Raw genomic sequence first — 21,778 nt, 5'->3', positions numbered from 1 at the left:
AAGCGGGCCCAATGGAACTTTGCCGCTGAAGGCGACCAGACGACCTCCGGAGCGATGGGCTTTTGAAGGGGGATGAACTGCAGCGCCGTCGATAAAGCACACTTGCGCGTCCGAGTTCCTTACCAGCTCCCAGGAAGAAACGATGTGCCCGGCCTCAGCAAGTGTTCCTACTCAGGTGATATTCAGTTACTTAAAGCTCAAGTGCACAGCAATAAACCGTTCAGTATTATTGTCGCTACTGCGTTGCGTCAATTCACGAACGGCTTCGCTGCAAAGGTTATACGCGAGGGTAAACTTCCTCTATTAACCTGCAAATACTTCACTAGGTGAAGGGGCATGTACTGTACTTACATATTTGTTTGCCATCGTATTCTCAGTTCCAGTGGGTAAGAATTGCCAGATTTGGTGCGCTTTCCGAGTTTACTATTCTTACTTCCGAGGTCATTAAAGAATGTTAGGGCACGGCCAAACACTACAGGCTTCATAGAAAAATTGTCAGACAGCCCTAAAGCCCCGCCAAGCAAGGCACCTGCTCAGAACACCGGGGTAAAAGATAATTACCATACGGCTGGCAACACTGGTCGTCATGCCATTGCTGTTGTCGAGACGTGCCACATGCGCACGATCCCCTGACGTGCGCAGTAACGTTGGCCCGTTTCGTAACCCTTTGCAGAAACAGAAACTGTGCTGGCTAGTTATTGTTACCTGCAAAATGTCTTGCATAAGATTGATTCCGACGGTGCGTGTTATGTGAGCGTTGTAATGCATTCTTTGGGAACTTTACCCATTTTGCGGTATGGCTCTGCATATCTCCGCGCCTAACTTCGTTCCCGCCAACTTAGGTCACGGGGTAGTCCCTAGTCAAATAGGTAGAGCAACGGGCTGTTGTGCTGAAGGTACTGGATTCAAAACCAACCATCGGACCAACTTGGGACACTGGATGTGAACTACTGTATATGTTCTGCTCTTCAATGAGCCTCATTGAGGCCAACTTCGTTCACTGGATATATATATATGTGACACCGGGTATGTGCTGCTCTTAAGTGAACCTTTTTGACGACAGCCTGCGTCAATGTGTATCTGCTGCGCTTCAATAAACCTTTTCGACACGAGATGGCTTCACTGAGTACATGCCGCTTTTCATAATAGTGATCATATTGACCATATTATCAACAATTCCGCACTAATCCCAAGTAGATCATTCGTCACGTTAAAGTCGCCAATCGTCTGCAATAAGTGCATGGCCAGTTTATTTATTTATTTATTTATTTATTTATTTATTTATTTGGCACTACATGGTATTTCATGATGCTGGAGACAAAAGACATTAACAAAGGTCTATGCAAGAGTCCCTGCATAGTGAACTTGGATTCAATAATTAGTTCATGCCTATTGGAGTTACTAATGTAAACGTACAGATTATTTACGTCATGCCACAGAACACGTGTCGAAAAGCGCGCACTGGTGACGTGCGCCGCTGTTTGCTTTGCGCAGTGGACAAGCGTGAAACCAAGAGCCCCTCTCCCAACTCAGCGATGCAGGCCCGCTCCAGCCAGAGACTTCTGAGCAATGCCGACCAGCTGGACACTGCCGGACGCGTTGAGGAGTATCAGGACAGTCCGAGAGATGTCGGAAGACACGAGGACAGGACAACACCCATCAGCCAGCGCAATGGCGACATAGCGGCGCGATGGGATAGTCCTGAGCCCGTGGACACGAGCAAGGACAACCTGCTTGAGAAGGAGACCTGTCTTTAAGCCGACATTTATAGCGCTGTACTCGTGCGCTGCAAACTAGCTAGCCTAAGTTGGCGCTATCGTTGATTATTTTCAAAAGACTGCTTCAGTGTGCGATAATGTTGCCAACCAGACAGGGAGAAAAGAAAAACGCCGCCGTTTGCAGTTTTCGCCAGAGCTTACTCGACGTGCGCCTTACTTTTTCGTTCTGCCTTGCGTTGGCTCAGTTTGCTGTTGTATTGTCGAAAATTACAGTATGTCACTTGCCCACAAATCCGGATTGGGCGCTCTGTGAGACACCAGCTTCGCGCACACCACGGAACCACAGAAAGTTCGCGCTTGATACATTTGCTTGGAAATCGACTTGTGTCAACATAATCCGACACAGTTGACCCTACAGTTCTATTTACGAAGTCAGCGGGTGATCACAGCGAACTGTGCCACATCTTATGACCATCGGCTTTTTACGTGTGTCATTCAGGTTTGTGCAGCGGTGTCTAATCGCACGACGCGGCTACCATCAGCCTGCATGCGTAAGTTAAACGTAGAACTCTACCTTAACAGCCCCGACCATAAGTTAAGACATTTTGCCCTGACAGTTGTACGTAGGATTCCGTACTAGATTAATTGACGTTTTATGTGCGTGTACGTGCGTGTACGTGCGTGTGCCTGTGTGTATGTGTTGGTGTGCGGGTGCGTGCGTGCGAGCTTGCGGGTGTGGGTGTGTAGGCATGCATGGGTGTGTGCGCGCATGCGAGTGTGAATGTGTGTGTGCAGCTGAGTTGGTGCGTGCGTGCGTGCGGGTCACGGTGCGGGTGTATGTGTGTGCGCGCGGAAGTGTGGGTGTATGCGTGCGTGTGTGTACGTTGGTCGGCGTGTGTGTGCGTAGGTGTGGATGTATGCGTGTGTAAGTGGGCGTATGCGTGCGTGCGTGCTTGCGGGGGTGTGTTTTTGTGTGCGTGCGTACGTGCGTGCGTGCGTGCGTGTGTGTGTGTGTTTGTGTGTGTGTGTGTGTGTGTGTGTGTGTGTGTGTGTGTGTGTGTGTGCGTGCGTGCGTGCGTGTGTGTTTGCGCCCGCCTATACAGACAACAGAAACGTCATTGCGAGTTTCCCAAAACGTCGCGAAGTCCTAGCCCGAAAAGATATGCCCGTTTTTCAAGCATGTCATCAAACACATGTGCAGTATAACAATACACCACAAAGTACTTGTAACCTGTGGGTAGTCCGTTTCTAAAAATTCCTCAAAACATAGCGCACTTTATAGGTTCGAACGTTGCCACATTGTAATATGCTACTTTCAATTTTCCCATCCTGTTTGCTGAAAATAAGTTATGACAACACAACCTTTGTTGATCCCTGCACTTCTTGTATCAGACACGCTGGATGCTCGTAAAACCATCTGTGCTACTCGGTAGCTAAAATGAAATGTTTCCTCACTGCGTTTTGCCCACAACATGTTCCTTGCGTTGTCCTGGCCGCTTGTTGCTCGCACTTATCGCGAGTACGTTTTGTTCTGCGGTCTATTTCGAGCCATCTGTTGATGTTCGCTGACGGCTCAATTGTGCACCTGCTTGCGCCGTTGCTGTTCCCCTGTCTGACAACCGAAACATAAGCTGGTTTCCCCACCTTCGCTGTGTCTTTTCATTATTTCTGCTAAGTCAAGTGCTACGATGCATTTATTTAGTGGCTGCGAAAGGCTTGGCTCTGTTTTATCGCAGCTTCCTGGTCCATCCAGCCAGCTCTCACGACCATAAACCGTTGGACTAAATTGGAGTATACTTCGAGTATACCTCGAAAATGCAAAAATAAGAGGGTTCAGTAATTATTTGCAACGCCGATAGTTAGGTCAGGCATATTACAGTTTCACCGTACTTTACACTTAAGACGCTTCCCATTTCCACCAAATGTAAGCTCGATGTCACGAAGAATTCTTTCAGGACAATGGGGAACATACCGTAAAATGGCCATATAACGCTTTTGAGCACTTGCTAAAGAATGTTTTTTACAGAGGCCTCCTTTGATTCACACATATTTGATCCTATTGAACTTCGTAGACACATTCGACATGGTGTCACCCCGTTCTCGGTAAGTTTGCTTTTAGTGGCACTTATTTTTTGTCAGAGCACCAGGATAAGTTCAGGTGCTTCGAAAAACTCTCTTAAACACACTCTGAAGCAGTTGCATATGTCATTTGCTGATAGAGCCGTAATTATTCCCCACACTTTGAACTTGGCCTACTTATTCCCCATACCCTGCCAATAATATTAACCAAATATAGACAAGGTGCTTTGTTTACTACAGAAGACACCGAACTAACGTACTATGGACATCGTACAACACATAAATATACCGAAAAAGTGGAAGTTATGTAATTATGCGCAACGCTTTTAATTAAGCCGATACATTTAGGTATCCTTGCGCATTGCAGTCAAGGTCGCTACCAAATATAAACTTCGTGTTGCGTTGAGTTCTCTCGAGACATTGAGCAGCGTTGCTGATAACGGTAGTATAGCAGTTTCGAACTCTCGCTCAATATGTTTTTAAAGCCTAAGTTTGACGCTCATGAATTTTATTTCACATGGCAATTTCCAATAGTAGATGAACTTCGGATTTCTCGCCAAGTTTGATTTTGGTGGTAGTCGTAGTCCTCCCAGGGCAGTGTGACAATTACTGCGTTTTTCGCACAACATGATTATAATGCTCCGGTTATAACGCGCTTAAATACGCGCTTATAAACACGTCTAAAACAGACCTATCAGGCCTCTTATTTTGACCAAATATTAGCAAAGTGTCTTGTCCAGTTCGCCGAGTGCAACGGGAAAATCATGTACGAATCTGGAATTATGCATGAGAATAGGGAAAAAGCGAAGGTTCAGGAATCATTTGCAGGGCTTGTAATTAAGCCAGAAAAGCAGAAGTTTCGTGAAACGTTATATATATAATCCCACCACCCCCCCTTTCTAAATATAAACATGTAAACATGTAGACATATGAACAGGTGGCCACAATGTTATAATTTTAAATAAAAAGTTGGAGAACAATTTTTTTTTCTTCATTAGCGTTTTCAAGCTTACGTTTACATAACCGAACAATTTCAGTTGCGTAGATTGAAATTTGGGACAGCATCTTCTTTTTCAAATGATTGCATCATAATTTAATTGTATCTAGCCTTCTTTTTATGTTTATGATTTGCAGCATAAAGGGGTGATACCAGACAAGGCTTTCCGAATGTCAACTGCCTGGTCATGTCCGCGGTATCTGTACCTTATTATTCTCATAAATTTCATTGAGTAGCAATATGTTGCCTTCGCCTAGCCATTCATTTGTAATAATGTTGTAGAAAATTTCAATGTTTACGTTACCGCACGTATTAGTAGTATATATCTTCTTTACACGACAAATTGCTTGTCTCTAGCCTCATTTTCATGCCTATCGTGCAGTACACCATTAAGCGTTGCGACGATAGCGGACAACATTAGTGCAAGCCCTTTTGAATGTCAATTATCTAGCCACATGTTCCCGCCTTTCAAATGAATGATAGTCTAATATATTTCCCTTAGTGATGTTATGGTACATTTGCCCCGACGTTCCTCTCTCAACACGACGATAGCAATACCGTTTCTAGCAATCGGGCCTACGCCATTGGAATTAACGCCCGTACGTGCTAGCAATTGCTTAAGCAGCTGCGGCAGCAACGTGCTTCTCTTATATAGTGAACAATTTTGCTCGTGACCATTGCGCCTGGTCGCCGTAACAAGGCGTGTTGTGTCGAGGAGCAGGAACAATGCCCATGGCAGTCCATGCACCTTAAATACAATTATAGATATTCCCAAAGTTCTACGGCGGAAGAACTAACGAGAAAGATCTTTTGATTTTGTTCGTCGTAAAGAGTGAGGGGAGAGCAGGGGGGAATGGAATAAAACATGCAAAGCAGAAACGAGTGAAACCTAGATCAATATTTATTTATTTATTTATTTATTTGATTATTTATTTATTCATTCATTCATACCTCAAATACCCCGTTTGAAGTTTTACATGAGGGGAGTACATATCTAGGGCACATTTGCAATGAATGCCTTGAAAGATGAATCACTGGAGTGGTGCACCGCTTCAGCAAGTAGATGATTCCAGCCTTTCGCTGTTTCAACGAAGAAAGAGTTAAGATGAGCTGTGGTGCGAACTGGAGGGAGATAAACAGCTTTTGACTCACTATTATGGAATGAAGTGCGATGCACAGGCGTGATGTGGATCTGTTGAAGCAGCGAGTGATAGAACTTGTAAAAGAGACACAGTCCTGCTGTTTTGCAGTGGTGCTCGAGGACTGGAAGGTTCAGAGGTGACTTCGGTTTAGTAACGCTAGTGTGGTAAAAGTAGTCGGAGTGAATGACCCTTGCTGCACCATTCTGTATGGATTCCAGTGCTGTTGCCAGGTTAGATTGGTACGGGTGCCACACTAAGCATGCGTATTCCAGTTCCAGTGTTAAATGTGCAAGAATTTTTAGTGAAGGGTGAATAAGGCGTAGATTACGGCGTAGGTAGCATAGTATACAATTGGCATCGTTTCTAATTCTGCATATTTGTGAGGACCAACCGAGGTTACTGGACAAGCTAATACCGAAGTACTTATAAGAAATCACAGCACATATTTCAGAACCTGCCATAGCGTAATTAGCTGAAGTAAATTATTTGCGTTGGTGAAAAGTAAGTAGCGACGTTTTTTGTTTTTGTTTTTTTTGTCGTTGAGAGACATTAGCCAATATTCCAGCAAGTTTCAATGATGTTAAGGTCGGACTGCAGCGCACGAGAGTCAACGTCGTTAGTAATAAGACGATAGATTACGCAATAACCATCAAATAAACCAATTTTCGAAGAGCAACCTCTCCGTAAGTCGTTAATTTAGATTACGAAGAGATGTGGTCCCAGGACAGTGCTTTGCGGCATGCCGGAGATAACGGGTGATAAATTAGACGAGCATTGGTTAGCGTAAACGAACTATTGACGGTTAGCCAGAGAGTTGCTTATCCATTGGAGAAGAAAAGTGTTAAGATTAAGGCGGGATAGTTTAGGAAGAGCCATTCATGAGGAACCTTGTCGAAAGCCTTTTCGAAATCTATTAGGAGGGCTTCTACAGGTATATCTTGAAGTGGCAGCGCAATATGACGAAGACAGAAGGCAGCAACAGACAGGACAGCGTTCTTGCATTCTGTCTTCATCATATTGCGCTACCCCTTAAAGCTGTTCAACCAGCACCGACTCGCCGAAATGTCGAGGCTTCTATAGGTACGTTTTGATGAAGACGTAAGCTGATGTCAAGCTCAAGAGAGCTGGTAGATTCTCCCAGGACATGCCTTTCTAAAAACCATGTTGATTAGGATTGCGAAAAAAATTATGGGATGTTAGGTGCTTTACATTATGAGAATAAATTATATGCTCGATTAGTTTAAAAAAAAAACACTGGTGAAGGAAATCGTGGCACGATCAATGTGATCCTTTTTTTGGGAGGGTACTAGAAATATCTCACATATTGTCCATTCTTGCGGCACCATTCCAGACGATAATGATTGCACGAAGATATGGCACGAAAATACACTAGAGACGTGCGCAGTCTTCTTAGGCATCTTAGACTTGATGCCATTGATGCCGGCTGAGGATGTTAAGTTGAGGGATTCTATTAGTTTGTTGATACCGTATGCCTCAACTGGTATGTCTTGCGTGGTTGGGTGGTTGAGGTAAGGACTGTCTGGGAGGTCAGTGTCAGGTTCAGAGGTGAACACAGAAGAGAAGACAGAGTTCAGTACTTCAGATGCTTTATGGCTAGGAACACGATTATTGTCGTCATCATATAATAATCGTTTATGGTTATTTGGGTCAATGTATTTCCAGAATTGTTTGAGATTGTTTTGCAATGTACGATGGAGTGTTGTTGAGTAAAAGGTTCCTTTCGCTGCTGCCACCAAACAATCGAACGCCTTTTCACTGGCATAATATTTTTCCCAGGCAGCAGTGGTATCGGAATGTTTGGCTTCGGGAAATAGTTTTTTTTTTATTGTTTAGTCGTCTTAATGTGTTGTTCAACCATGGAGACGAGGGTCGCTCGGTTAAGGTGATAGTTGGTACGTAAATCTGAGTGAGTTCGATCATTTTATTTTTAGAAAGCGTCCAGTTAGTGTTTACTGTGTGCTTCGGGAAATGTACAATATACGAGCTGTAAAACTCAGCTATGGCTTTGTTAATACTGATGTAATCACCTTTATCGCAAAGTATTTTCTTTTTTTGCTTGAGGTAGTTGCCAGGATAACTCTGCATGCAGTACTGAGTGATCACTTGGTTCTCGTAGATGTGTTACAGAAGAAACACTTTCGTGATAGCATGTTCCGATAACAAAAATGAAATTATGGGGTTTTACGTGCCCAAACCACTTTCTGATTATGAGGCACGCCGTAGTGGAGGACCCCGGAAATTTCAGCCACCTGGGGTTCTTTAACGTGCACCTAGATCTAACCACACGGTTGTTTACGCATTTCGACCCCATCGACGTGCGGCTACCGTGGCCGAGATTGAATCCTGCGACCTCGTGCTCAGCAGCCCAACACCATAGCCACTGAACAACCACGGCGGCTACGTTAACATAAGGTCGAGTATGTTACAGCATTGCTCATTTTTTTCGCGTTGAGGTAGATACTAGCTGCGTCAAACCATAGGTGAGGCATGTGTTACAAAAATTACATTCGAGGTTATTCTTAGCCAGCGCTATGCCTGGTTCGGACCTTGTTATACGAGGAAAGTTAGTCACCTAAGGGGAGAAGGTGCGCATTACTAAATGACGTCGTAACAGAATGCAGTGCCTCATGGCATTGAATAGTGAAGGAAGCATCTGCGCTGGGGGTTCAATAGCACGCACCGATTATAATTTGTAGGTACGAAGAACGGCACAATGCGAATAAAATGCCTAAAGCTGAAGTGATATCGATAATGGAGCAACAAAAGCGGCGATAATAAAAGGAAAGGTTCAAAAACTCGGACTTCTGCGTCGGGCCGCCACACACGGCCGACGGCAGCCACGACAGTATGGAACAAACGTGGAGGAGACAGCCAGCGCTGGCTGGTTGAAAACGCTACGCATCAAAAATTCGGACGCTTGAGGTAACGGGGGAGCGAGATCAGCAAAGATGAACAAAACGATCGCACTAATGAAACACATCTTATGTATGGATGGGCCACAGTTCCCTACAAAAGATGAAGAGAGGCGCCATCTGCTGCTGGTTTGGCGATCAGGAGCCAAAGAAACTACTGCAAGGGCAGCCACCGCAGCGGCTATAGGTGCCGTCGGGGCTCACAGATGGAGAAAAGTAAGCAGGGGAGAGGCAGAAAAAGGAAGGTCATATGAAAGTGATGGAACCTACGACGGAGCCTGGCATACTTTTAAATATGGATCTGAAAGTAGAAGAAAGAAGCTCGCGCCGGTGGATAGGCAATGCACCTTTAGAACCTTTCTCACCTATAATGCTTACGACAGGTAGTATTGTAAAGAGCGGCACAGCCGCAAATGCTGCGGTACCTCTTTATTCGAACTGGTATCCTGCTTTGTTATTTATGGTTAATTTCGTTTCTGCTGGATGCGATCATTCACACGCAGATCGATTACTGCTTCGTGATGTTTTACAATAAGTTAGTGAGATCTGTTCACTCGAGAAGATATCATGCCCACGGAGGAAGATAAACGTACCTATAAGTGCATTTGGTGTACTCATATAATGTCCCTGCAAAGCGCCACACTTAACTACTAAGTGTAACAAACAAAAATACTATTCGCAGTACTAAACAAGAATTGTGCAGAAACCGTGGACAATGATAGTGAATGTAAGTGAACATCCGAACGCTCATATACAAAGCTATTCACTATATAAAAGGAATAACATGCTTGAAGGCGCATATTATCGCAGACAGACAGACATACAACGAACTTTATTTAATCCTGAGGAGTTACTGTCAGGACCTCCTAACGGGAGGCGATTGTAGCCGCTGGCCGCGCCCACGTAAAGGACAGAACGCCGTGACGCTCCGCTCCTTCCTGGACCCTCTGAATAGCCTGGGCTTGCTTTCGGAGTAGCGTGCTTCTGATGACCTCCTCCCATTCGGCTTCGCTGGAGAGGAAGTCGTTAGGCAACGCGGGACATCGCCAGAGCGTGTGAGCCATTGAGCAAAAGGTTTCAGTGCAGTCGGGACAACTAGGGTCCACATGCGAGTACATCCTACTGAGGAGTCCCCGCGAAGGGAAGGATCCAGTCTGCAGCATTCTAAGTGTAGCTGACTGACCTCTACTGAGCTTCGGGTGAGGCAGAGGATAAATTATCCGACCAAGTTGGTAATGTTTAGTAATTTCATTAAATGTGAGGAGTGGATCGTTCTGCTGAGTCCCTTCCTGCCCCTCCGGGGCCTCCAGACCGTCGCGGCGGGAGAGTTCTCGTGCACCGTCGTGGGCAAGCTCGTTGAGGTTTGGGAAGCGCTCGAGAACGTTCGTCCCCATGCGTGCGGGGAACCAGGTGATATAATGAAAACCGAGGCAAGCCCTTTACTCTAGAATAGAGGCCGCTTCTCATGCGAGGTTACCCGACTCGAAAGCTCTGATTGCGTCTCTCGAGTCGGTGTAAATGTAGGAACGCTCTGGGTCACACAAGGCCAGCCCAACCGCAATTTGCTCTGCTATACTCGCGGTGGCCGCTTTGACCGAGGCCCAGGAGCTCAAGCACCCTCCGCCCGTCTACAACCGACAACGCGAACAATCTCCTGTTCCCGTACTGCGCCGCATCGACAAAGACCACGGAGTCTCTGTCATCTCTAACTTTCTTCATTATGTCTCGTGCACGGGCTTTAGGTCTACCCTCGTTATGCTGCGGATGTACGTTCCGCGGGAAGGACCTCACCAGGTAGGTCGGCCTCGTTTCTCCTGTCAATGTTATACGCCGGTCCTCCATTATCCTAGGAGCCATGCCAACCTCGTCGAGAATTCGCCTGCCAGCTTGGGTCGACGATAGCCTAACTACCTGAGCAGTGACCTGTGCCTCTATGATCTCATCTATGCTATTGTGCATACCGAGTTGATCTGGCCTGTCGGAGCTCGTGGCAATAGGCAAGCCTAGCACTTTCTTGATGCTCTTGCGCATGAGTGTATTTAATTTGGTCTTTTCCGTTTTCGTCCACACTAGAGCTGACGTCACATAGTTAATATGGCTCGTTAGGAACGCGTTGTACATCCGAAGGAGGTTGTCTTCACCTAACCCCTTCTTTCGGTTGGACATCCTAGCAATTAGCCGCAACATATTCTCCATTTTGGCTGTAACGCGGGTAACTGTTCTGGCATTACAGCCCCTCGCGTCTATGAGCAGGCCTAGGATCTTAACTGAGTCGACTCTAGGAATCTTCTGCCCATTATTCGCGTGTAATGCCACGGGTAGCTGGTTGAGGGGTGTCAGACCCCGAACCCCTTGCCATGAGGGTCTGTAAAGTAACAGCTCCGATTTATTCGTAGACAGCTTGAGACCCGCGTCCGTGAGATAAGCCTCCGCCTCGTCCAAGGCCGCTTGTAGAGCTTGCTCCATTTCAGCTAGGGAGCCCCGTGGGCACCAGATCGTGATGTCATCTGCGTAAAGTGCGTGACCTATGCCCTGGAAGCCGCCCAGCCTATCTGATAGACTCTTCATAACTATATTGAAGAGCAGTGGCAAGGTGACTGATCCCTGAGAGGTACCCCGAGCTACCAATCCGTACACGCTCGACCGAATCTGCCCCGGCTGAATAGTAGCAGTTCTATTCATAAGAAAGGACCTGACAAAGGCCTGGAATTTGACTCGGAATTCGATCCCGGCCGTGGCTTGCAGAATGCATCTATGAAACACTGTGTCGAACGCCCTAGTCAAATCCAGGCCGAGAATCCCTCTCACGTCCCGGGTGCCGCTATCAAAGATTTGCTTCCTTAGCATTAGCATAACCTCCTGCGTCGATAGGCCGGGCCGAAAACCAACCATACTATGGGGGAAGAGGTTTTTGCGCTCTATGTACCCGGAAACCCTGTTCAAGATCGCGTGCTCCGCTACCTTGCCTATGCACGAGGTTAGCGATATTGGCCTCACGTTGTCCAAATGAAGGGGTTTTCCTGGTTTGGGGATGAGTGTCACTATAGCCGACCTCCATCTGTCAGGCACCTGTCCTGTCTCCCATACCCTGTTGACCTCCTTAGTTAGTAATTCCACTGCTTTATCGTCCAGGTTTCGTAATAGCCAGTTAGAAACTTTATCCGGACCCGGAGCCGACCTGCTGTTTAAATTGTAGATCACCGCCCTGATCTCCGATTCTGTGAAAGGCGCGTCCAGTTCCTCTACCGTCGCGCACTCGATCCGCGGATAATCCTCTTCCTGCGTCGGCCCTATAGGAAGGTATCTATCCGCGATCGGATTCAAAAGTGACTCTTCAGTACCTCCCTCCTCTTTTTGCCGGTGTATGACTTTACTAAGTCTTTGCCTTTGATTATGCTTTGTCTGCGCGTCACCCAGGAGGTGCTTGAGGAAGTTCCACTTCCCTCCTGAGCGCATAGACCCGTCTACTGCCGCGCACAATTCGTCCCATTGTAGCCTATTGAGCTCCGCGCAATATCTCTCGATCTCTTTATTAGGCTCCGCAACCTTTTTCCTCAGCCTACGATTTAACCTTTGTGTTTTCCACCTCATCAGAATTGACGATTTCGCCTCCAACAGATGCGCTAGGTGCGGATCCATTCTTAGGACCTTTGGTTCTGTTTGTACTACCTTAGTAGCCCTCTCAGCGTCCTCTGTTAGCGATTCGATACCCTCGTCAAACGAAGAAAATGTGCTCGTTCGCTCCTTCCTAAGTTTCCTGAACTCCTCCCAGTCCGTGACTCGAAATACTCTGACCGGTCGGGCGTCCGCCATTAATGCTACCGCTACTATGAAGTGGTCACTGCCAAGGTTCTCCTGCTTATTGGCCCACGTTACGTTACCTACGTTCCTTACACAGGCCAAATCAGGCGTTGTGTCTCGCGCAACTGACGTGCCCAGCCTAGTATTTAACCCTGGGTCCGTGATTACCGAAAATGCAAGATCATCCAGGATCCTCGCCAGGTTCTCTCCTTTACAGTTCGTCTGACGTAGCCCCATGCATTATGAGGGGCGTTAAAGTCCCCAGCAACTATCAGAGGAGTGTGTTTGTCTATCGACGTCGCCTTCCTAAGCAGGGAGTTAAACGTCTGTCTCTGGTCCGACGGCGGGCTATAAACATTAAGCACAAAGATGCTCTGCTTGAGACGGCCGTGCGGTATAACCTCCACGAAAAGGGCCTCCATCTTACCCCGTCCAGATTGGATTGGTTGTTCAGTATATGCTTGATTTCTTTTTATCATCGTAGCTAGTCCTCTGCCTCCCTCGTTCCTGACCGACACAGTGTTGAAGCCAGAGAGGGTAGGGTCGTCACATAGTGTCTCCTGTAATAACAAAATATGCAGTTTTTCGACCTCATTCGCCAAAAGTTGCCGTAGCGGCGCCTTGTGCCTTTGAAAACTGGCGCAGTTCCACTGCCATATTACCAGCTCTTTGTGATTGCCCGCCATGATGCTACAACATACCTTGCTCCACAGCCGGAGCAACCTCGGAGTGATTCACTGCCTTGCTTTGCCTTATTCGCCGCCTTTTTTTCTAGTACGGTCACTCTTTGGACCAAAAGCTTGACGCCTTCCTGATTTTCTCTACTTATCCGAAGTAGTTCCTCCAACATCTTTCTTTGCTGCACCTTTCCCTCAGACGTTTCCGAGTCGCTCTCGTTGTTAGGAAGGGGGGCCTTACGCTTTGCTTTAGTGAGTCCTACGCGGGGTATATGTTCGACTACCTGTGGCGTCTGGTCGCTCGCCTCTTTGGGACTTTTGGTTGGCCTTGGAGGATTTGAGTCAGCGTACCTCCTCGCTAAGCTCCTTAACTTCCTTAAGTAATGCGTCCACGTGCGACCTACTACCATGCTCTGGCGAAGCCAACCGCGTTACCTCCGTGGGTCTCTGTAGCTCCTTCTTCCGTTTGACACGATCCGCCCAGGTAGGCTCCTCCTGGATCCGCACGCTGGACACCGAGCGCCCTCTTGATCTGGAGCGCTGCCTGATTGCACTGCGCTTCTGGGAAGCTGGCGTGCGAGAGCGGCTTCTTTTCGTGCTGCGCTCCTGCACAGCTGGTGTGCGCGAGCGGCTGCTGCCGCTCGCCGTGATGACGTCGGTTCCCAGCTTCAGCTGCTTGGCGCGTCGACGCCGCTGCCGCCGTCTTCTTCTAACGATATATGGAACTTGAAATTTGTCCCTACACTCTTTGGCCGCTGTGGGGTGCGGGCCACCGCATGACGTGCATTGCGAATCGCACTGGTGATCTTCCGCGGGTGATCGTTTGCCGCAGGTGTGACACCACTTGCTTCCCGGGTTAGGACACACGTCAGCCCGATGTCCCAGTCCTCCGCAACCGTAGCAGACTTCCGTGTGGCGTCGGTAGAGCGTGCAGAGAAACATTCTCGTGCCACATGCCACGTAGTTGGGCACCCTCATTCCCTCGAAAAGTACCACCACCGCTGTAGTGTTCTTGATCCGCCTGGCCTCCAAAGCGCCCGGATTCCGATTATTTACAATTCTCGCTCTGAGTTGAGCCTCGCTGACTTCCGCGTCGACTCCTCTTATGACTCCTCTACACGTATTCTCGGGTGGGGCCAGGTACGCTGCCACCCCAAACGTGCCTTCACCGAGCCTGATTTGCTGCACTCGGGCGTACGCGTCCGCGTTTTTCTCGTGAGGAGTACACACAACAAAAATGTTCTGAACTCCATAGGGACACATCGTGTACTCTTCGATTGCGGCCGGAGCCAAGGATGCCGCCATGGCCAAGGCTCGAAGCGTATTTTACTGACCTTGTTGACATTCAGGCCGTCGCGTGGTAAGTGTCCCTCGGCAGTCGCGGCAGCCTCGAAGCAGCGGTGACGCGTCGTATCGCGTCGCGTGGTGCGGCGCTGCGGCGGCCGTCCCTCCGTCTGCCACTTGTATTTCCGCCATCTTGACCCGAATGATATTCTTCTCTGCGCCTGCCGGGCCGGCGGCCGTACGCCAGCTTCCATCCCGCGTCGCGTGCCTCTTCTTGAGTAATCTCTTCTCCTTCCACAACGTCCATCCTGGATTCAAAGTCCCACATGCGCGGGAGTATGCCTAAGCCTACCCTCGCCGTGTTTCAAACACTCGTTGAACGGCAAAATGTCCTCCCACCAACGAAAATCCGGTATCAGCAGAGTCCTCTTGACGTGCCATGTCGATTAAGGCATAACTCGCCCGGTTTCGCAGGGAAACCCACTCTAAAACATTGATGAAAGCTGGAGCCGACGTAAAAGCGTCCGCACTATAGTCGACTTCCGCATATTATCGCAATAGCAATTATATTGACACTCTAGGCGCATTCCTGCCGTTGGTGTCGCTGTGATGTCCCGTATAAGTGAAAGCGCGTGAGTGTGAGCCGTCGAACGCGGTTCAATCTCGCGTGCGCGAGCGAGGGATGCCACCAAGATGCGTGTCCTGTCCTGTGGCGCGCTAGGCAGGGGGAGTGAGGCGAGGGATGAGGGGCGTTCTTCTCCGGCGCTTGCTATTGGCCTCGAGCTCCACCACTGGAAAAGCTGGCGCCACCGTCGGCGTGACGTGCTAGGAGGGATCACGTGGACATAGCGGCCGCGTCGGCTGCTTCGGGCGCGCCGAAGCGAGCTGAAAACGAGCTTAAATTCCCTCGTACGCTGCGGTTTTCATTTAGTGGCGAAATTTTCACGCTTCGAGTGTCTCATTTACAACTATTGAAAGCACTACAATAGGTAGTGGCTGCCTTTGAAGGCGCGCAATATGGTAGGCTACTGCTCGGTGCCGCAGGGCCGGACGCACGTAACGGAGGCCGGTGTCAGCCTTTTCGCACGTAGCCGCAGGACAAGAAGCTGCGTGAAGCTTGGCTCGCGAAACATAAAACCGGCAAACAGTCATCGGCTACAACTCGGGTATGCAGCAAGCACAGACGCAAGGAAGATTTCTGCTACGGCGCCTGGTCTGCGATGTTCTGGAAACGCGCACTGAGACGCTCGCCCGAGTCCGCTGCCCGACTAATGTCATGACGGTTTAGTCTATGAACTTGTCGATACTATAGATACTGGCAAGTTCAGTGGAGTGGAAAGGCAGCGGCAAGAAGCACATTTAAAGAAAGCATGGCATATGGTCATGTTTGTGTTATGAATTAATGCACTGGATTACAAAAAAGGAGCAGCGGGAAATTGCACGCTGAAAACGCCGATAAACATACAGTGCGACGCAACTCGAGAAATAGTATTGAAAGATCAAAGAATTTAGAAGAAAAAAAGATTAAATCGTCGCGACGGCACATCACAGACCCGTAGGCGTCGAATTCTCTACAATGAAATTATTTTTGAACAGCTGTGATAGCGCCCACGCAACAATGGTTGCTTGTATACTGTCAAATGCTCATATTCTGCGGCTCATGGCACGGTGCGAAAACGCGCGCGCGCAGAAGGCGAAACAGTGCGCGGACAAGCATGCAGACGCGCAGTCGGTCGCTGTGAATCTGCGCGATCGCTGCATTGAGGCTTCAGTCTATTACGCTCCATTTAGTTATACAAACACTATAAGAACATATTTCACATAGTTTGCCCTCAGCGTTTACCTACCTTTCACGCAAGAAGCCGGTTCGGGAGACTCCATCGCGGCAATCGCGCGCAGTGGCGTTCACTGTACGTATTCGGTAAAGAGATAGCGGCTGTAAACGATTGTGTGCTTTCAGTTTGCCCAAGATTATAATTTAGACAGTAAGAAACTTCTCTCGTTTCGAAAGTACTTACAGAAATGTCCGGGAGACCTCGCGCGTGGTGTTTTCAGTGAGCGCTGACAGCAAAACCTATGAGGAGCGCGCCACGTGATCCCTCATACTACGCCAGTGAGGCGCTTCCGATAGAGGGCGACTCCGTAACTCCTCGCCGCCAATAGGGTGCCTCGATGTCCTCCTCGCCCGCCGCTCCGTACAGACTGGAGTAAACCGCGGCGTACTATAGACGAGAAAAACCTGGCCAGGCGGCGCTACTGCGCATCTCCTGACAGCGCCCCAATGTGGAAACGCCAAGCAGCGCGGTCGCGTCGTGGCGTAGTCTCCGCTTCGTTAACGTTGTGCCGTCCGCGCTTTTCTTCGCTGCTCGTTCTCACGGCGCTCCGTTTTCGACGGCGGCAGGTCGCCTGCTTGCGCAACAGCGATGCAAAGATTGCCGTGCGGTTTCAAGAAGGTTGCCGACACCGACAGCTTTTTTTCGTGGCGGCACCCTCACGATAGGGGAGCGTCTGCTTCCGAACGTGTACGGCGTTGAACAAATTGTGGACGGTGATATGAGAGTGAAAGCCAAGTGCGTGTCACAGGTATCCGACAAGATCGTAGACGACGTCGAGTTAGAGGTACGCACCATGTTCAGAAATTTAGCCACTTTTATTTCAATTACAACATAAGTCACACTGGCAGCAGGAACTTCTGCTGTCATACTACTCGATCACTGCAGATCCATTGGGCTGCTTCTTGACGGTTCCGTCACTTCACAAAGGCGTGTTCTGGAGTCTGTTTCACACGTGTCTTGCTGCTGCTCAAGAGCTGCGTCGCTGCAGTACGAAAGCAGATGTCCCGGTGGTGCTGACTGCTGAGAAGACTGTTGTGATTGCCATTGGTCTGTTTGGCGCCGCTTCCATCTGCATCGCATATAAATGAAACAGTATGTGTGCCTATTTGTTGTGGGAATTAAATTACTCCCAATAATATGTTTGCAAAGGGAACGTTCCTGTGATTGTGTGCATATAATATTCTACAAGAGTGGTACCACTACAAGTTATGATACTTGCACACTAAGATACTTAGAAAGCATGGGCAAACAACAAACATAACGCGCACGTCTCGAGCGGCTGCTTTCCGATCTGCCGCTTCCCGACGCACGCGACGACCGCGGCTTGCATTAGATACGGTCTGCTACCACACAAAAGTAGCGCGCGGCCCCTTTCGTTACCTGCACAACTAGTAGTTTAAGTTGCAGCGTTTGGAAAAGGGAAATAATTCTCTTGAGCTCGTCCATGCCGATCGCGAAGGAAGGCACAGTGCAATCAAATAAATTCGGGGGTTCTAAGTGCCAAAACCATGCCAAAACCACGAAATCATTGAGGCCCGCTGTAATGGGGAGTCTCAGGAATAATTTTAACCTCTGGGGGTTCTTTAACGTGCACCAAAATCAAAGCACACGGTAACAAGGGTGTTCTTGCATTTTGCCCCTTTCGAAATGCGGCCGCCGTGGCTGGGAATCGAGCACGCGTCGTAGAGCTTATCGGCGCAACACGCATGCATTTACCGCTAACAAACGGCGGATGCCACCACAATTCATCAACGCGACACGACTAAACAAACGGCCGTGCACTAAAAACAGGCATATGACTATTCCGCTTTCAAGATATTACACGCAAATGCGAAAGTATGAGACTTACTTGACTCGGCCGCGCACTGCAGTTATCCATGCTTGTCGTCTGTCCTTCTCGTAGCACTTCCCAGGAAATCTGTAGAACTTCACGGGCGGCGTAGGACCTTTCGTGTTTTCGAGGCTACTGTGGCAATCGACAACACATCAGTATTGCGTGCCACCTTTCCTGGCTGATGAGGTCGCACTCGGCATCGCAAAAACCACGCGCACGAGCGCTCCCGCCGTACAGAACACGGGCGCGCGCCAGCGCAGCGACGACCCTCGAAGCTTCCATCGGTCCGCTAGGGGAGCATTCAGCGCTGGTGCCGCGCGGGCAAACTTTAGGTTGCCTCGTCTATACACCAGAACACCGTGAATTCAAAGGGCGCCGCCATATTGATGAGCGCCGGTCGCGCCATCTATCCCAAGCGCCGCGAAGTAGCAGGCCTGGGCTGCCACGCCGGGAGATGCGACCCGGCGCGAAAGCGAAACTTGGGCTTTTTAGCTGGGCGGAAGGCGTGTTTCGCGTTTTTTCTAACCTGTCATTTTCGCTGTCTGGATTCAATCAAACTTCAAGACCTCATGCAAGTCCGCAATGGCCACACTGAGTGGTGTGCAGACTGCAGAAGCGAATACATCGGGTAGGTACGCTATTACGTTTGTACAAACCGCGCGCTATATGCTAGAACACGTGTGAGCTTTTTGGCACGTAACCTGTGAAGGAATTTACAGCACGGTGGTGGTGCCATATATTATTAAAGCACGCAGAACACTGTCATCTGCACTTTCAGTTTGGTCTTGTTTGTCATGGTCTCTACTGGGTTGGCCGAGTTTGGCAACCAACTGGCGAGGTCGTTTGACTGCCTGGTTAGCAGACGCCTGTCCTTCACCACCTGCACATTGAAAACAAAATAGATGTTATAGTAAGAAGGGCTGTAGTTCTTTCCCATGCCATCACTGTTGCGAAGATATAAAGTCCTCTCAAAGTGAAAGAGAAAATACACCAGGCCAATTGTATCGTGCAACCACTTAAGAGTACAACATTCAGAACAAAAACCTACAGCACTCGAACAAGCAGCATGTGATGCTAAACCTGCACTCATTGGAAAATGAGGTACTACAGTAGCTATAATGTTCAACTACATGTGCAGTCAAAGCCCGTATAACAGGGCGAGCATGACAGATGCAGGTGTTGTGCAGTTGCACAAATTATGACAGGGCACGTAAAATTACCATCCCTACTTAAAGCTGCATCATCAGGACCCCTTTGGTACAAGACAACAACCGCACCTGCATTCTAAGAAATTAGCCCCACCAACTGCAGCTACCTGGTACCAGACATGTTTCGCTTGTGCGAGGCCATCGGATTGTTGGCGCTCCCTTAGAAAAGAAAACAGTAAAAAAAAAACTAGTGAGAACGATCAAAATTTTGTTACAAAATACAAGAATAATTAAGCACCTTATTTTCCTCGCCATATGAACGGAAATATTTTGCGCTTTGCCCCGCATAACAGCCCGCACGCAGTTTAGAGCTCAGGAGGCTCAAATGAATTCGTTACGAATGACACCTGCAACACCAGCTCGTAAAGGTAAGTGCGCTGCAAGAACACCTTCGGCGACGAGTAGTCGTCGTTTACGTTTTTGTGGACGCATGCTACGTGACGAGCAGACTGTTTACTTTCATTAGCAATAACGCTCACCAGCAAGGCCTACAACTTGTCGTTCACGCTTAATGGTCATTCCGTGCACCAGCTGCAAGTATCGCTAACCGCAAACTCAACTGTTCCGCTTAACCGTCGGGAGCTCTGCCTGAATGAAAACACGAAAAGGCTTGCCTTTTTGTTATAGCCAAGGCGAAGCACCGGCGCGGGATTCTGCTCTAGTGGCTTGTTGCCCAGAAAGTGCTCGGAGCAAACCTGCGTGTTACACGTATTACGTTTGTAGGGCGCAAAGTTGAACGTGGCACCAAAATATACACAGATCGAATACTCACTCGTGCATTTTCACTGGGTTGGTAGTTCTTCCTATTCACTGCAGCTATCCACCGGTGGCGCAGCTTGGCATTCTTCGTTGCGGATGGAAATCGGCGCAGGATGAAAACACCGCACCGGCACGATTCCCTACGTGTGTTGTGCTCTTCGCAAACAGCGCTAAGCAACCTGCTCCTTTTCCGCTGGTTGTTTTGGCATCCAAACACGACGCAATGATGCCCAGATAACTTCTTCTGCTTTGGATCCGTGTGAACGGGCACATTTCCGCACTTTGGAGCCCTAGAGCTGGCGCTTGCCATGTCTACTGCATGGTCGCCGGCGAACACACTTTGGCAGCCCAGTACAAAACGGCGCCGGTCGACAGGGCAACCCGGGTGCGAGAGTATGCGTTCGGTTAGTCTGGGTGCGAGACTAGCGTGTTCTGGTCTATACCAACGTTCTTAGACATACTTCAGTTTCGCAGCTCCGCTCGGGAGATGGCCGAAGTGGTGGTCACGCGAACTAGCGGCGCTGCGATCGCGTCTTTCGTCACTTTTTGTTTCGTTTCTGATAGAAGTTGCGTCATTTCTGGTAGATTTCTGTTTTATATTTTGAGAAGTAGTTATTTCACAGTTCTTAATTTTGAGCCTCGTTGTGAAATATTGTGATATCTTAGCTACGTATTGTAAGTGCGTTTCTGGTAAGGAACTTGAAACTTGACTTCTGCTTTCACTTCTGGTTTCATGTTTATTACGCTGCACCGTCAGTCGCTATCCTTCTCCGTTTTGTAGGTGTTGTGTGATGTGTCGCGATTTGCTTGCTTGAAAAGCTTCTTGAAGAAGCGTTTCCGCATCTCATGACAGCAAGAAGTTCCTTATGCCGTGCTGTTTTGCCCCCGGCTGCACGAGCGGCCTTAGACACGATGCCGCTGGTCACCATTTTTTCGCACCGCCGCAAGACGCTGGAGAGTTTAATTGCAAGTGTGGAAAGAATCCTGAGAGAAGCAGACAGCTTGAACATATGTGCGGGCGTGAAAGAAGGCCAGCGTGACTCGGCGACATCAGATAATATGCATCACAAGCAGTGCAATGTACTTACAAAGCAACTAGTCTGCGCGCGTTGTCTCCGTCTACAGAGGAAACTTCGACTGAGCATTAAGGCTCCGAGCGCAACGCTCAAGCGATATCAGAAACTACGCAATGTGAAGAAGAGGCTGCTTAGGGCGGCTGCTGCGCATCAAAAGCAAAAGATGGAAATTTTGGCTCTGAAGAAAAGGCTTTCTGAAATGCCCGATAACAGAATCGAGGAAGCGTTGGCCGAACTTCCGCCTTTGCAGCGACTTGCATTTATGACATCGTTTAAACAGTTGAAAGCAAAGTCTCCGTGTGGCGCGCGGTACAATGCGGACTGGCTTCTGAATTGTTTAATGCTGAGGATAGCGAGCCCTCGAGCATATAAGCTTCTGTCTGACATGAACATGCTGCCCTTGCCCTCCCTGAGCCGTCTCACACAAATACTGGA

At 48.7% G+C, this 21,778-nt stretch overlaps 1 protein-coding gene and 1 long non-coding RNA gene across 6 annotated transcripts in view; one reads left to right on the top strand and one right to left on the bottom strand.

Moving 5' to 3' along the window:
* The window catches only part of LOC135916807 (parathyroid hormone/parathyroid hormone-related peptide receptor-like), a 972,783-nt gene extending 967,598 nt beyond the window's left edge, over positions 1 to 5,185 (top strand). For 3 of the 5 annotated variants that reach the window (XM_065450244.2, XM_065450242.2, XM_065450245.2), the window contains exon 14: positions 1,495 to 5,180. In XM_065450244.2, coding sequence (XP_065306316.1) covers positions 1,495 to 1,757 — 263 coding nt within the window. In that variant the 3' untranslated portion in view covers positions 1,758 to 5,180. Of the gene's footprint in view, positions 1 to 1,494 lie in introns of all 5 variants that reach the window. The other 2 variants (XM_065450243.2, XM_065450246.2) reach the window with 2 other exon arrangements.
* Positions 5,186 to 17,284: 12,099 nt separating this feature from the next.
* LOC139057265 (uncharacterized) lies at positions 17,285 to 20,569 on the bottom strand. The gene is made up of 4 exons (XR_011512660.1): positions 20,281 to 20,569; positions 20,123 to 20,203; positions 18,316 to 19,180; positions 17,285 to 17,535 (listed from the first exon to the last, which is right to left on the bottom strand). It is a non-coding gene; the product is annotated as an uncharacterized lncRNA (long non-coding RNA).
* Between the last annotated feature and the right edge of the window lie 1,209 nt (positions 20,570 to 21,778).

This window comes from Dermacentor albipictus, chromosome 1 (assembly GCF_038994185.2).
Source record: "Dermacentor albipictus isolate Rhodes 1998 colony chromosome 1, USDA_Dalb.pri_finalv2, whole genome shotgun sequence".
Classification (NCBI taxonomy): Eukaryota; Metazoa; Arthropoda; class Arachnida; order Ixodida; family Ixodidae; genus Dermacentor; species Dermacentor albipictus.
This window is presented reverse-complemented; position numbering and strand designations above follow the sequence as displayed.